Source organism: Mytilus galloprovincialis, chromosome 6 (genome assembly GCF_965363235.1).
Source record: "Mytilus galloprovincialis chromosome 6, xbMytGall1.hap1.1, whole genome shotgun sequence".
Taxonomy (NCBI): domain Eukaryota; kingdom Metazoa; phylum Mollusca; class Bivalvia; order Mytilida; family Mytilidae; genus Mytilus; species Mytilus galloprovincialis.
The window spans coordinates 38887643-38903972 of NC_134843.1; the positions used below are offsets into that span (position 1 = coordinate 38887643).

Below are 16330 nucleotides of genomic sequence, written 5' to 3' on the forward strand. Positions count from 1 at the left end.
TGAAGCTCTCTATGACTATTTTAAAGATATGAATAGATGTGACTCAAATACTGAGGAACCAGAAGTTAATTTTAATGTACATAATTTACCAGATGAATTGTATAGCTTATTGAATGGTGCTGTAACCGAAGATGAGATTTCAAAAAGTGTAAACAACTTAAAAAATGATCAAGCTAGTGGATATGACAAAATAATTAATGAATATATAGAATGTACTGTATATGATTTTATGCCAATGTATGTTAAACTTTTTAATTTAGTATTATATACAGGAATAGTTCCAGATTTATGGTCTCTTGGTATTATGATTCCTATTTTTAAGAATAAAGGTTCTTAAGCAGACCCTGCAAATTATAGAGGTGTAACATTAAACTCTTATTTAAGAAAAACTTTTTCATCAATAATAAATGAGAGATAAAATAGTTTTTCAGATGAAGTTGAACTTATATCAGAATCTCAGGCTGGATTTAGAAAAGGATTTTCAACTACCGATAATATGTTTGTGCTGCATTCAATTTTATCTATATTTTTTTCGATGGGCAAAAAATTATTTTGCACATTTGTGGATTTTAAGAGAGCATTTGACACTGTTTGGAGAACAGGGTTATGGCAAAAGTTACAAAAATCTCACATTACTGGGAAAATATTTACAGTTATTTATAATATGTATCAAAATATAAAAACATGTGTTCGATATGGTAACCAAAGTTCAACTTTCTTCAATTGTGGTGTTGGTGTTAGGCATGGTGAAAATTTATCCCCGTTTTTATTTTCTGTGTTTTTGAATGATTTAGAAAACTTTGTGTGGAAAATGATTTAGAATATATTTCTAAAAACTGTGAAGAATTGTTACAAGTGTTAGTTAAAATCTTTGTAATTTTGTACGCAGATGACACTGTTATTATGTCGGATAGTAAGGAAGAACTACAACATGCACTCGATGTTTTTGAACAATATTGTAACATATGGAAACTCCAAGTTAATATAGATAAAACAAAAATTATTGTGTTTAGTAAAAAAAAAGGTACGAGACAACTTTGATTTTCATGTATATGGTAATGCTATAGATGTTGTAGATTCTTACAATTATTTAGGAATAACTTTTAATTATAACGGTAATTTTTGTACTGCTAGAAAAAGGATTTCTGATCAAGCACAAAAGGCAATGTTTGCTCTCTACAGGAAGATAAAACATATATCATTGCCTATTGATATTCAGTTACAACTCTTCGATGCTGTAATCGCACCTATATTATTATATTCATCAGAGGTTTGGGGGTTTGAAAATAAACAGAATATTGAGAAAATGCATTTGCAATTCTGTAAAAATATTCTTGGTGTTCGGAATAGTACACCAAATTTTATGGTTTACGGGGAATTAGGTCGAGTTCCGTTAGATATCTCTATAAAACTTAGGATGGCATCATTTTGGTGCAGAACTATTAAAACAGAGAGCAAACTGTCAAATATCCTTCTAAGACTTATGATTAAACTACATGAAACTAATCCTACCAAATTGAAATGGATTCAATATGTAAAATCTATATTTGATGATACAGGTCTTAGTTTTATATGGAACGATCAATTAGTTGTAAATATTGATTGGTTACAAAGTATGGTTAAACAGCGATTAACAGATCAGTACTATCAGCATTGGTTTTCGCAGATACATAATGCATCTAGGGATGAATTCTATTCTTTATTCTGACTCGAGTTTGGTTTGGAACCGTATCTATTGAGATTATTACCCAAGGACAGATATTACATATTTAAATTTCGATGCTCGAATTTGAAGTTACCTATTGAGACGGGTAGATGGGCGGGGATCGCGAGGGAAAATAGAATATGTACATTATGTAATGAGGGAATAGGGGATGAGTTTCATATAGTGTTTACCTGTAAAAATGCTGATGTTTCTGCTCTTAGATCAAAGTTTATACCAAATTACTATGTAATAAATCCAAGCAAGAACAAATTCACTGGCTTGTTGTCTATATGTAACGTACAAGTTCAAAGGAAATTATCAATTTTCGTGAAGAAAATCATAAAATACTTAATCTAATTATACCAATTGTCTTTTAAAATATACTATGTATTTGTGTTTCGTTTGTCCTGTCTCGCTATGTATTATCTTGATATGTTCGTATATATTGTCCTCTTGTACAGAAGTATGTGTCTCAGGTTATGAATAAAATCTTGTAAAAAATCTTGTAAATCTTGTCTGAGGTACACCATTTTAATCCAGGTATATTGAGGAGTTCATTCAAATTTTTTAAATTGTTATTTTCTAATTAAAAAGACCGCTTTGTATTTCGAATTCGATCTAAAAAATGTTGGTTATAAAGGACAAATATCGCTTGAAGTGCTCAAATCTATGTTATGATAATGACAATTATTTGTGGTGCTTGCGATAGATTGTTAGATATTTAGGCAGTATGTCTAGATTGTATTTTAAAAACTGGTTTTGGCCACAACATTTAAAGAATTATATTGTACGCTATCAAAGAATATTAAAAAGAAATGTCAAAAATATTTAAATACTGTATTGTTTTAAATAGATTAAAATGGATTTAATTATAAATAACAGTTTTTATTCATACATGACACAAATGTTCTGGTAGTTCTATACATATATCTTGTCATGCGTAATGCATTTCTTTAGTCAGGTTTTTCTATTGTGATAACAAAGTCTAGGATGCATTGTTGCATGTATATTAAATACTTTGCAGCCAGTTATTGTGTGTCTACTGAATCGGATATTGATACTTACTTGACAAACGAAAGCTGTGTTTTGTAAGTCGTGTTTGTAAAATGGCCAATGTCGTTTACGATTGGTTTAAATAACACTTAGAAAAGAACAAAACATTGCAGATCAACCTTTTAAGTTAAAGTTAAGCAAATAGTGTTGTACTTGTTTTTATCTAGCTATAAAACCAGGTTAATCCACCATTTTCTACATAAGTCATGATTATGACAGTTGTTATTCATTCGTTTGATGTGTTTTAGCTTTTGATTTTGCCATTTGATTAGGGACTTTCCGATTGGAATTCTAATCGGAGTTCAGTATTTTTGTCAAAATAATAATTTCATATAGTAATAAACAATACTTGTTTAGTCATTTTTTAGTCCATTCATTTGGTTTATGTTGACAAGTTACACTGATTATTTAAGAGAGGAAATAACAATTCAGTTGTGATTCTGTCAGCTTTCATGACTGTGTTGACCTTTGCAGAAGTAGTAGTAGTAATCATTGCCGCTTCTTTCTGTTGTTGCTGCTCCGCACAGAGGAATTCAAATCAGCAGGTAAGTAAATATTGCACCAGCACTCGAAACCTCTCACTCCCCTACTGTATCCAACTGTGTCACACACTGGGTCAAAGGATTTCATGTTAAGATGACGCAACCAATACTAAATCGTGTTCGACTGAGGCTTACACAAATCTGTCTGTGCAAAGGTAGTTATTATGCATAATAGAAGATACATAAATTAACAAAGGACTACTAGCAGTTACTGACATGCCAGCTCCAGACATAATTAAACTGATTGAAAGATTATGTCTTCGTCATTTGAAAATCAAGCGTAATCTCTCCCGTTAGGGATTAAGTATCATACCATCATAACACATATGAGAATAACATAACCCATATCATGCAAACAACTAGTTTTAGAATAAATGTGTTTATTTCCGATGCAAAGACGGTATGAGTGAACCAATATTAATGCAATTAATTGTGCAATCATTAATCATTGTTAATGACCTGACAACAGTATCATAACTATATCCCTTCCGCATAAGTACGTTTAAAGGTTTGGTTAGCTTTTGATTTGAATGCCAACATGTTTGTGCTTTGTTAAGAATATTACAATAAAACATCGGATTAAACTACCTGAACGTATAAGATCTCTCCATGTTGAATAATATTTACAAATGGTGTCCTTGTACCGATGATAAAATTTAGTAAATGTTTTGACTAGTTAGTGATATCGAAACCCCTTGTGTTATAATTTTTCAGTAATACAGAAGTCATTTTCGTTCGGAGAAAGAACAACACCGAAAGATGTTGACTAGGGAACATCACCATCTAAAAATTGATAATTAACAATAGGAAATAAAAACCATCTCTAATATAATAAATGTTTGTATTAGGCTTCCCGTTTAAGAATGTCAAGATCCAGAAAAGGGCAATTGTTACTATGAGTTTGTTGTACTATTTTGTATGAAAATTCAACTTTAATAATTTAGATAAAAATGATCACTGTTTCTTGAGGAAAGACGTGGTCTTAATTATAACTATGTATGCTTTCATTTCTCTATAGGGAGTTGTTATTATGCAAAGTACCCAACCCGGAATGTTTCGTAGCCTATTACAGACTCAGATTCCTATCGCAAACGGCCACCAGGTTATGACAGCTACTGGACAACAAGCTAACCCAATAGTTCAATATCCTGCAGCGCAACAGTATCAAGTAATGACAACAACTCAACCTACACAACAGCAGGTTCAAGCTGTTGGTGGTACACAACCAGAACCGAACGGTGGACAGGTTTTTGATACTAATCCACCTGCTTACAAAGAGTAACAATCTCTTACATGCAATTGTGTTAGTTGTAAAAATCAAAAGACAATTTATCTTGATTTATAAATAACTTACACTTGTGATATTGATTAATATGATTTAAGAATATGTGCTTTGAATTTCATTGATTTTTCCCTAGTTTTTTTAATATGAAAACATAAGGTAATGAAAGGTTTTACTTTGGGTACAAATAGAAACTAATAAAAAGTGATCATCTTCCGAAACAAGTGTTCTAGTATGGAAGACAATAATTACCTTCCAGTTTGGAAATGAATCTCTAAAAAGAAAAAAATATATATGAATACCATATTATACCATTTCTCATTCTTTACTTCTCTCTTATTTCACCGAAAAACATGATCAGAATTAGTAATGTTTAATCTCTTTTAGCTTAATCATACTTGTATCTGATTGTCAAAATACAAACAGGTCTATATTAATAACCTCCCGCTGTCTACATACCTAATATGAACAGTTACAACAACTGAAACCTTTTTTCAGTTAATTTGAAAATGATATTTGTGTATAATATAAGTATTTGAAAGTAACCCGGACTTGTTTTTGTCTCGATCGATTAATGTCTTTCGAACTGTGGTATACTACTGTTGCCTTTATTTGATGAATACATCAATTAGCAATGTAATAAGTCCTAGTTACACATATTTTAAGAATCTATAGAATAATAATAAATATAGCATCAGTAACAGTAGCATATTTTGACACCAAAATTGACATTTTTGATTACCACAATTGCTGTATTAATTAATAAGAATATGAAATAATACTCCGTTTTACAGCTTAAAGTTTCATAAAACATTGAATGCTTCAATGGTCAATGGTGAAATCAAACCCCTAATTATTTAAAAGTATTTGGATTGATAACTGATTATTGTATCAAAATGATATAAAATAACATTATGCGTAAAGAAAGATTTCATAATAATATACATGTATATAGTATTAAATACTTTTGTATTGCATTAATTTTTGGTTCCTTTCATTCCATTGATATTTTTTTGGTACTTCTTAATTTTTTTAATGTTTTTCTTGCAAATAGCTTGCCTAAGGTGTGGATTCATGATTGATGATAGATGTATACTATTCTTTTTACTGGAATTTCCTTGTATATATTACATAATTTAATAAATATATTTCAAACCAAATATACTGTTATAGTCACAAACATGTTAAAAAAAAGTAAGCGTCTTTAAGGTGTTGTATAAAGCTAAGATACATATATAATTAAAAGATTGAAACTTTTGAACAATGGTTACACTCTTTTTATTTTACTGTTCAATTACAGTTTGTTAAAGATGGCAAAAAAGCATTTTATATGCAAATTGAAGATAAAATTAAGGCGATTACAGAACAGTCTGGCCGTAGTATGAATGGTCTTGTTTTCTTTACATCCAAAAGTTGGAGTTGATTTAAACATACAGGTTTTATATATGTTTTAAGAAACAAATTTGATAGTATGCTGAGCAAATACATAAATAAAACCCTACACTATGAAACAAATATTAAGATGTATGGAATAATAGCCAATGATGCAACTTGCACACAAAGATCAAATAACGGGCGTTAAAAAGTTAGAAATCTATTTGTAAAACAGCTATATACCAGATAACAAAATGTGCAACATTCAAGTAGAAAAGTAACGACATGGTGATGTCTAAAAACAATGTCATCTACATGTACTACAATACAGGAAACTAAAGATTTGTAGGGTTGATAAGAAGAAGGCAGTGACATACATTACAGATTATTGAATGATATCCTCCGATATTATTAAAGACTAATATAAATACGGTCTGAGAAATTGAATGAAAAAAATTATCCCCCAAAAAAGATAACTAAAAGGCATTCAAATATATGAAAAAAATGATAAGATAGTCCTTATAACTCCTTCAAAAATAAATAAGCATTCAATCCAATCAGATTTATATTTTAGTAGGTTTTACATCTGATAGAAGGACGAAATATTGCACTTGAAGATTGTAACAGTTACCAAACTATCGCAACGTTAAATAATTTTATCATATTGTCCCCAATATATATTGACAACTGACTTGTTTTTTCGAATAAATGCACCGGAAATACTTGTCACCGAGGGATGGTGTTTTGCGGTTCGTGGCTGTAGGAGCAGTCGATTTCTTTTTCGATTAACATGCACATATACAGATTCAGACTAGCACTTATCAAATTATCTTTAGAATGAGATTGTGAGTTCCAAGAAAAGAAAATATAAAAACCCACAATAATACCGACTTAATGGCAAAGTTAAAAGATCAAACATAGTCTGGTTTCAAAGCTAGCTTAACCAAACCTCTCACTTGTATGAAAGTTGCATACAATTAAGAAAATAATAAGAAGATAAGAACAGATTTAAAATAATAAAGAATGACTTTCCTAACGAAAAAAACCCTATTCTATTAAAACTTGATAGAATATCGGATGTTAAAAAGTGTAGGGTTTATAAGAAGAAGGGCAGTGACATTACATTACAGAGTATTGAATGATATCCTCCGATATTATTAAAGACTAATATAAATACGGTTTGAGAAATTGTTATCGTTGAAATCAAATTAATTCATTTCAGTAAAAGATGCCGTTAGAAATTACAGCAACAAAATTCAGTCTAGATAATATTTTGTTTGTCAAGTGATTCATAAATAGACACGAGGATATTTCAATATCAGTATATTTTAACAAATCCTTGGGATTACTGCATGAGTAAAACAAATGCAGGGTAAATTGACCAGAGCTTTATATGGGGATTTCCTCCGATATGGCTGACAGTAGATTGTTAACGAAATGTGAGCTTTTAAACTGTATTGAAATATAAATACGCAGAGAAAAATAAAGTCAAGGAAGGTTCAGGTCATTGGTCGCTTGAATGGGTATTTCATTTAAAAAACAGGTATATCGTTGTTATTATTGACAAACATGTTTTCATTAAATTAGATAAACCGCTGGACACAGAAAGAAAAGGTTGGTAAATATATTTCATTGAATTGCTTAAAAAAAGGACATGTGAATATAATAAAATTGTTTACAAATCATGAAATAGTTAACAAAGGGAGATAAAACACATTATACTGCTTGGCATTTTTCATTGATTTTTTCCGACATTATTTCAAAAACATTTTTGGTTATATTTGTGAACATTTGTTACACGAAAAAAACTTACATAAATCTTCTGAATTTATATAGCACTTGGCAAATAAATGTATATCATTTATTGAAACAATGGGCTGTTATATTAGAGAGTGAATTATCTTAAGGAGATCAGGTCTGATTAGTGATACTAGAAAATAATTGTATGATGAGTGCATATTATGTAATTTATAATTTGATTGTGTATTTATAATTCATATGGTTGATAGTCTTGATTTTGACCGATAATTATGTACCAAATATACATATACACTGGGAAATTTATTGTTGTAATTATCAATAATGTCAATCAATTGTAACTGATTGCTATTGCCTTTATGGACCCTGTAATTTAAGAAATGAATTCGGATATTTTGCTCCATTCTATTGTGTTTTTAAATGTTATGTCAGGATGCTTTAAACTTTATCTAAACATCCATCTGTATACCTTATATATTTTGATTAGTTCAGTTTTGTTCGGCAACCTCTCAATTTTGATGTAGTTCTGTAGTTCTTTTGGTAAGACACTTTGAAATTCTTGTAAGCAAGATTGTTATTATCCCCTTCGTTTTATTCATTATTATTGGTCATTTTCCGCGGACTTAGCACTTTTCACTTGTTCGTTATTTTCCTCTAATTACTATTCACTTTAATTAGGTCCTTCCACTTTTCTGTGGAAAGACTTATTAAATTTCTACTGATCATTATGTTTTTTCTTCCGCCTCTTTTATTTCTTGCGTATCAATTTTGTTTCGCATGATGTCGCTTAGATGTTTTGTATATGACACTGATCAGTTTACGCGCCTTTGCATTTGACCCTTTGTAACCGAATACTTTTTCTTGTAGAAGGGGTCTACCCGAACACTGTTTTTGAATCAAATTGTTTGACTTTTATTTTAAATTTCAGAATGTCAACTACGACTTCAAATATCCCGATGTCATCCCAATTTATACCCCAGGGATTGGGAGTACAACAGGTTCTACAAGTAGATCAACAGCAACCAGAATTTTAAGTGAAGACATTTAAGGTGTTCGGTGGTATACAGATATGTCTTGGTGGCATACTTGGGATTCTCATTGTAATAGGAATAATTTTAGATATAATTGCATGGAGCAAGTACGACTTCTGTACCATGGATTATAACTACTTTGATGAGCATTTTTCTATGTGTGTTCAATATATTGATGTCCATGAACTTTTTGCATTTGACACAATTTGTCTAATATGCCCTGGTTGGGTAAATGAATATTTTTAAGTGTAAAGAAAAGCTGTTTTGAAACTATACCTTTGAATTAAGACACTAGCATTTAGCTATATTATGGATACATGTGTGTGAGTGGGTGTGTGTGTGTGTGTGTGTGTGAGAGAGAGAGAGAGAGAGAGAGAGAGAGAGAGAGAGAGAGAGAGAGAGAGAATATATAAATTATGATTAGGCTCTGGGTAGGTATTATATGATAAGATTTGACAGGACAGACATAGGGCACGTGTGTAATAATCAAGCTTTTGACGGATGACAGGGGCATTTTGATCGATGTCTTAAAGGAGGAGAACATGATGCTCTTATCTTGACATGCATTCTTTGGTGAGACTTTATACAGTGGACTTTTGTATTATGGTGAGCCTCTTGACTGTTTTCATACGTGTACAATTAAATATCTTAACACTATAAGTATAAGAATTTGTTTGAATTAGAAAGAGTAAATTTAGATAATACAATATGAATTTCCTCTCAAGCCTTCTAAATGATGGTGAAAAACATAAAAAATAAGTGTTACATTTTGTTAACATATTTGTCCTTAAAAATTTTGTTTAAATTATTTTCCCTATATTTGTTTTTATTCTACAGGAATACTGTTCCATACACTAGTAGCACGATTTCAGTCTGAAACGGTCATTTTGGTCTGATCGCATCTTGATTGACTGGATTTACCGCTAGAGAAATTCGTCAAGATATTTACGATCGTTCAGTCGTCGTTCAGATCGATAGCCTCACCAGGTAAATCAGTTCGTTAAGGCATGTCAAGACGGAAAAGACTGAATCGTCTAGCGGCTTGTTTAGATCCGTTAAGAGCGTGTCAGACCAAAACAGACCATGGATACAAAATTACGTTCATAATTGTCAGACCCTGTTTAGATCCGTTCAGTATACCGGTTTGATACCACGAGTTGCGCCCCTTCTACTCGATAATGAATTTTAGATTAATATGTATATATGTATTTTAATATTAGAATTTGAAGTATATTTTGCCGGATTATTTAATAAAAAAGATTAAATCTTCTGTTGATTCTTTATTTCTTTTCTTGTTCTGTTGAGGAACAATTAAATTATTCGTCTATACATGTTGTTTATTTTTTAATAAATGTTAGTTTATATAAATATATATTGAAAATAAATTAAATGCAAGGGCGTATGTTAATTGTATACACTCCAATATGTATGCCATAAATTTAACCTTAAAATGTTGTGAACACCGGTGAAATAGTTTTTCGTATTTGAATATTAGTAACGGAAAATCCTTAACGTAACCTAAAAAAAGTTACTTCAGGAGATGTGGTATGATTGCCAATGAGACAATCCACAGAAATGCAGCGGAGGCAAATTAACACATGCATATTTTTGTTTTATGTATATGACAGTTGCTTTAATTCGTTGTCTGTTGATTAATCCTAGTTTACCGTATGTTTATTTATTTTTTTTCGTGCGAGTTACTCTATTAAACTTGAAAAAAAATATTCCCGACATCCGGAAATTCGAAAAAAGACTTTCCGGATTCCGAAAGCTGATCATAATACTGCAGTCAGTCTCTGTCGGGACGGTGTTAAAGTATCACCGTATACAAATTTTCATTCGAACAATGTTTCCTTTTAATATTTATTTTCTAATCTATATAATATATATACAGTACTTAGTATAAATATAAATATATATATATATATGGCGTTAATTTAAAAAACAAAATCTGTTTTGGTTAAAATGGTCGAGTTCAATGGCACGTGCTAGTAATCAACCGGGTCAACAGGTAACAAAATCATTGATCCATAACGTAAGAAAGTACATACCTATTTTATTACTCTCATCATCATTCTTAATAAAAAGGTGCCGTAGGGCTAAACGTTAATAAAGAATTAATTAATTTGTGTATACACGTATTAGTGATGTCTGACCGTCAGTTTTTAATATACATGCTTGTTTTTTTTTTTTATTGAGGAAAATAACGAATTTGAATCTATTATACGTTAAAGGTTCTTAGAATATCATATATGTCTAAACACTATACCCAAAGACCATGCAAAATATTTGAGCGCCGCATGGAAACCCATTAAAACATGTGCTGTTCGAAAGGTTGTTTAGTATTCACAGGAAACTTTTCGCTTCTCTACTTATATAGTTTAGAGAGTGTGTCAGTTATATAAAGTAGTGTGTATTTGTATTCTATTTATTTGGCTAATTGTATCATTATAATATACATTTTGTATTTCACAACTATAGTATACTATAAGTTGTAGTGTGATTGATTGTTGTTTAAAGTCCAGTGGCAAATACTTCATGCATGTTCAGGACCAGCTGTAAGTTTATGACATATATGGTCTCACCGGTGTGGTTTTCACGTGTTATCATGAATAGATAAAAAGAATAATTAAGTTTTGAAATATCGAAACATAAATAAAGAAGGCAAGCTACAAAAAGCGCATGGAAAACCCGCACTTATCAGTTCTTTTCTCTTTTTGTAAAAAAAAAAATGTTTTTTTGTTCGATTTTTTTTTATATGTTTATATAATTTACGATAACTGTGGTGTATACGTGCTGTCAGACGAAAGATAAATATTTGCCTTCTAAAAGTCTTCTTTAATGGATTGTTTGCTTTCGCATTGACGTTTAACACACAACTTTCATTACTTTCTGTGATGTATGTAGAAATTCAAACGTACTGGAGAATGAAGGATTCAAATCCAAGCTTTGAATTAAAATGGTAATTAAATAGCCCGGCACTCAAATAAAAGAACAAGTGTAAGTGTTGGAATGACCTATACAATATATATATCAACATGTGCATTGCCGGAGAATTAAAGTTTGATTTTACATTAGTAACTAGACAAAATTGCAGAGAGGCAGCCCAATCTTTTCTCCTTTTTGTTACGAGTACAAATAAACTGATCTTAGTTATTTCGTACAGCATTTCCTTAAAGCTTTAAATAATAAAATCGCGCGTGATTATCTAACAAATACTCACAGTGCAGTGTACAAATTACGTCAAATTATAGAGCAGTTTAATGGCTCCAACTCAAAATTTTAACCATTCTATGTTGGGGGTCGGGTCTACCATTTAGTTTGAAAGCCCTTTTTATTGTGATGATTGGGAATTTTCATTAAGCCGTTGGTCACGTGCCGAGTGGCACACGCTGATTAAAAAGTCATTTTACTTCACAATTACTATATCTATTGATACCATTAATATGAGTTATATACTAATATTCTCTTTTATCCTGGCATGTTCTTTGGGGCCTTAAAAGGTTGTTTTTTTAGAGTCCTGAGAGCTTAAACTTTCTTCTTAGTGCACTAAGAAATCCTTTGCGGTATATACACAACGGACGCGTTGGTCTTAGTCACTACTTTACCTTAGATTTGTCACCTTAATTTTCACATGTATAATACTACTTTTTATTTGATGCATGACATATAAAGGAAGAAATTTGAAAGATTACAGCCTGCATTATACACTAGTATGTCATCGAATCATTTCAGACACTCATACACAAAATATTCGGTTTACACTGTCGTTTGCTAAATATGGACTATGATATATAGAAGCGACGTATTCGTAAAGATAGATTAGGAGATGTGCATTGTGGTATGAGAGCCAAAGAGTCAAAAATAGTATTTAGTTGTACAATAATTATCTGATTGGCAATAACATAGTTCCATGTTTTTAAATTCAAAGGCTCCTGGTGTAAAACAATCCCTGACTAGTCTCTCGAGCCCTGACTATACCGAACGTTGACTTATTATACGAACTAACCACTATCACACAGTTTTTACAAGCATGGCCCGTGTTATTACTTATAATGTCATACAGCCAGTTTTGTATTATCTACAATTATGTATCATATATTCGTTAATTTTTTTTTATCTATTTAGTTATTAAAAATAAATCAACCTCACAACACACGTGTCAAGAAATATAAAAGGTGAATCTGGTTACAGTAAATCTAACTATTATATATATGTTCCTGCTTGGGTAATTTATACAGTTATACATATATAGATTTGGTGCCACAGATTTAATGGTTATACAAAATGCATTCATGTACACGTAATAAACGAATTTGGTAATTGTCATTGTTTGTCGGGAATACACGTACTTGTCATAATTATCCCTACATTAATTTTGAATGTTTTTCCCCGAGGGCTAATCATAACCTACGCCATACGGCATGGATAAATTACTAGAATAGTTTGAAAGGTTTTAAGCTATTATTTCGTACCAAACTGCATTTGACACAAAATCGGTTATATTGTATTCATTCTTTACACAAAAAAATAGAAATAGTCATAGAGAACGAAGTCGACCTATGCACAAATAACACTAATTTTCAAAGAAAATTTTGTCATGATCAAGTGTTTATTTTATCTTGAATTAAATCAAAATACCCCAAAAAGTTTTTATGTCATAGGGTTTACGTATTTTGTCACGTATTTGACAATTACATTTGAAATTTTTACTGGAAAATCGCCGTTTTTAGCGTCGTAAGAATATATATGCATCAACTGATTCAGACATTATTTCTCGCTGCATTGAAGACCTGTTGGTGACCTTCTGCTGTTGTCTTCTCTATGGTCGGGTTGTTGTCTCTTTGACACATTCTCCATTTCCATTCTCAATTTTATTATAATGACTTTTGTGTGTATGAATAATATTCTTAAAAATTGTTATATATTTCAATGATTTCTAACGAAATGTTAACAAAACGTTTGCCTTGAATTTTTATAATCAAATACTTATATTGTCATATAAATAAAAAAAAAAACTGATCTCTGACAAACATAACATATATACAAAAATATACAGTACAATATTAAAATACAAAATGTAGCAGTTGAAATTATTGTTTTGGGTCTCCCGTCCTCAGTTCTAAAGACTCATATTAAGGAAACTGTATTTTTAATTTGACTGCGAGATGTGGCGTTTAGTAATATCCTAAGTTTAAGTGTATCATTTTTTGCAGTGTTTTTACACTCCGAATTGATTTTCGTTGAGTCAAAAAAAAAATTTATAAAAATTATATTTAGAGCATTTGAGACAGAAGTGTTTTTCGTCCTCAATCTCATTACAGAATTTGCATATCTCTGATATCTAGGAATGTTTGACCTTTTCTATTAAAAGAGTGAGTTCGCTAATAATGAATTTTGTTCATAGTTTTCTGGAGTCAGAATGGTTATGTTTTAGGTAAAATTCTTGTTTCAAGTTAATCTTAATATTTTTGTATAGGAGAATTTTATTACTTTCATTTAAGTCCTTAATTTATCTTTTTTTCTTATATATTATTGAAAAAGACGTTGCAATTAGATTTAATTTGCTTTATAGACATCGAATAGAATTCAGGTCATAACATTACGGAATATGATCTTCAAAATGTATAATTTTATACCAAAAATATGTAACAAATACATTGTTTTTTATATATATATATTAAAGTAATTTTTCGGTCATCAGTGAAAGCAGTAGCGTTTATTTGATTTTAAAACACGAATCGATCTATACTATTCAAAATTACAATACGCAAGCTGAAACCGTACCAAGTAATTATTATTTTTGCACACGACATCTAGGCTGTCGTCCCTCCTCTAACAGTAGACGGTTTTCTTGGTTGGGATATTGTGCATTCAACCGTGGATATGATAAAATATCTGTAATAAACAAAATTGTAATGTTTTGTTCGTGTAATGTCCTAATGTTAAGGTTACGCGGGTTCGGTATTAAGCGGGACAATTGGTATGAACACATTTCGATATACGTGTAAAATATATTAAAAGAGCTTTCAAACGCAAAGATATTTTCGAGGATATTTAAATATACAAATAAAGATCCTTTTTATGTTTTTGAATAAGCCTTTTAATTTCCATTCCTAATTATATATCATTGTAGAAAATATGTATTTTATACATTTAAAGTACATGTAATTCTTTATGCTAGCTAGCCCATCAATAAGGTCTCAAAACGAAGATTGCCAAACCAAATCTATTACACTATTTTGTTCGCCATTCGATTTTTCATCATTTAATTTATAAGTTCACTTGAATTGTTTAGGTTTTATGTGGTTTGCAATTGAAGGATGGAAGAGTTATCACTGATATGTTCATAATTATAAATTTAAAGTTAACAATTTTTTTTTTATTTTTGAACAAGAGGCTTTTCTATCTTAGGAATAGATGACCTTACGGTGGATGTAATTGGGAATACGTATATTGGTCCTCAATCCTCTTCAACTTCGAACTTTATTTTTCCTTTTTAAATTTTTTATTCGAGCGCACTAATGAGTCTTATTTTTTTTAGACGAAACGCACGTCTTCCGTCAATATAAAATGTCAATCATGGTATATATGATGAGTTTATATACCATAGTGTCAATAGAGAGAACATTCTTCGATTAAAACACACCCGGAAATAGCAAGAAAGTTTACAAAAAGAGTAGTGGGAACTTTGCTAATTTTTTTTTATCATACTATATTTCTGATAGTTTTCCCGACCTATTCACATATTTTCAAACTTGAAAGGAGACCTCTCAAAGTTTCAGCGACACGAGCCTGGAACATGTACACATAACATGCAGTTGTAAGAAATATAGCTGTATAAATATAAAAGAGAAGATGTGGTATGAATGCGAATTAGACCACTGTCTACAAGAGACCAAAATGACACAGATATTAACAACTACAGGTCACCGTACGGCCGTCAACAATGAGCAAATCCCAAACCGCATAGTCAGCTATAAAATGCATTTCAAAGATACTAGAATAAGAATAAAAGGTTAACGTACTTACAAAATATGTCATCTTGTAGAATGTGATTTCACAAATATATGATTTTCAAATTCGCAGTCCAAGTCAATGTAAAATCGGTTACACACATTTTTCATGCTATAAATCCATTCCAACAATATCATTTTAAACACAAACTAGCTTGCCTTTTCATTAATTGAATAATACAAAATCAGCTAAATTTTGTTTATTTCCATCAACAGAGATTTCTCACACTCATCCCAGACGTTAATAATACTCATGCACTTCAATTTTGATATGAAACAATTTATTGATACGGATGACTACGCTTTAAAAGTACGGTTATGCATCAGGGTGTAAACAATGTGAATTTGTTTTTAATTGAGTTCAAAGATAGATTAAACGGTAGCTTTAATAGTGAAATGAACTAATTTTTTTGAAATCTCGCCTAAATGTATGTTGCATAGATGTATTTGACAACAACAATTTATTTAGATCAAGCTGTTTTAAAATTATATTGATAAAACCATTTATTGGTAAATACCGCATATATCTGCTCACTGTTTGAATATAGAAACTTGTCGATTTCATAATA

General features: G+C 30.6%; 2 protein-coding genes across 2 annotated transcripts in view; one reads left to right on the forward strand and one right to left on the reverse strand.

Moving 5' to 3' along the window:
• Positions 1-16330, reverse strand: part of LOC143078587 (uncharacterized) — a 336725-nt gene that overhangs the window by 165977 nt on the left and 154418 nt on the right. The window lies entirely within an intron of this gene.
• On the forward strand, positions 3194-5846 carry LOC143079535 (uncharacterized). Its single transcript, XM_076254936.1, has 2 exons — positions 3194-3303; positions 4319-5846. The coding sequence occupies exons 1-2, from the start codon at positions 3211-3213 to the stop codon at positions 4580-4582; spliced, it is 357 nt and encodes a 118-aa protein (XP_076111051.1). The 5' UTR covers positions 3194-3210; the 3' UTR covers positions 4583-5846.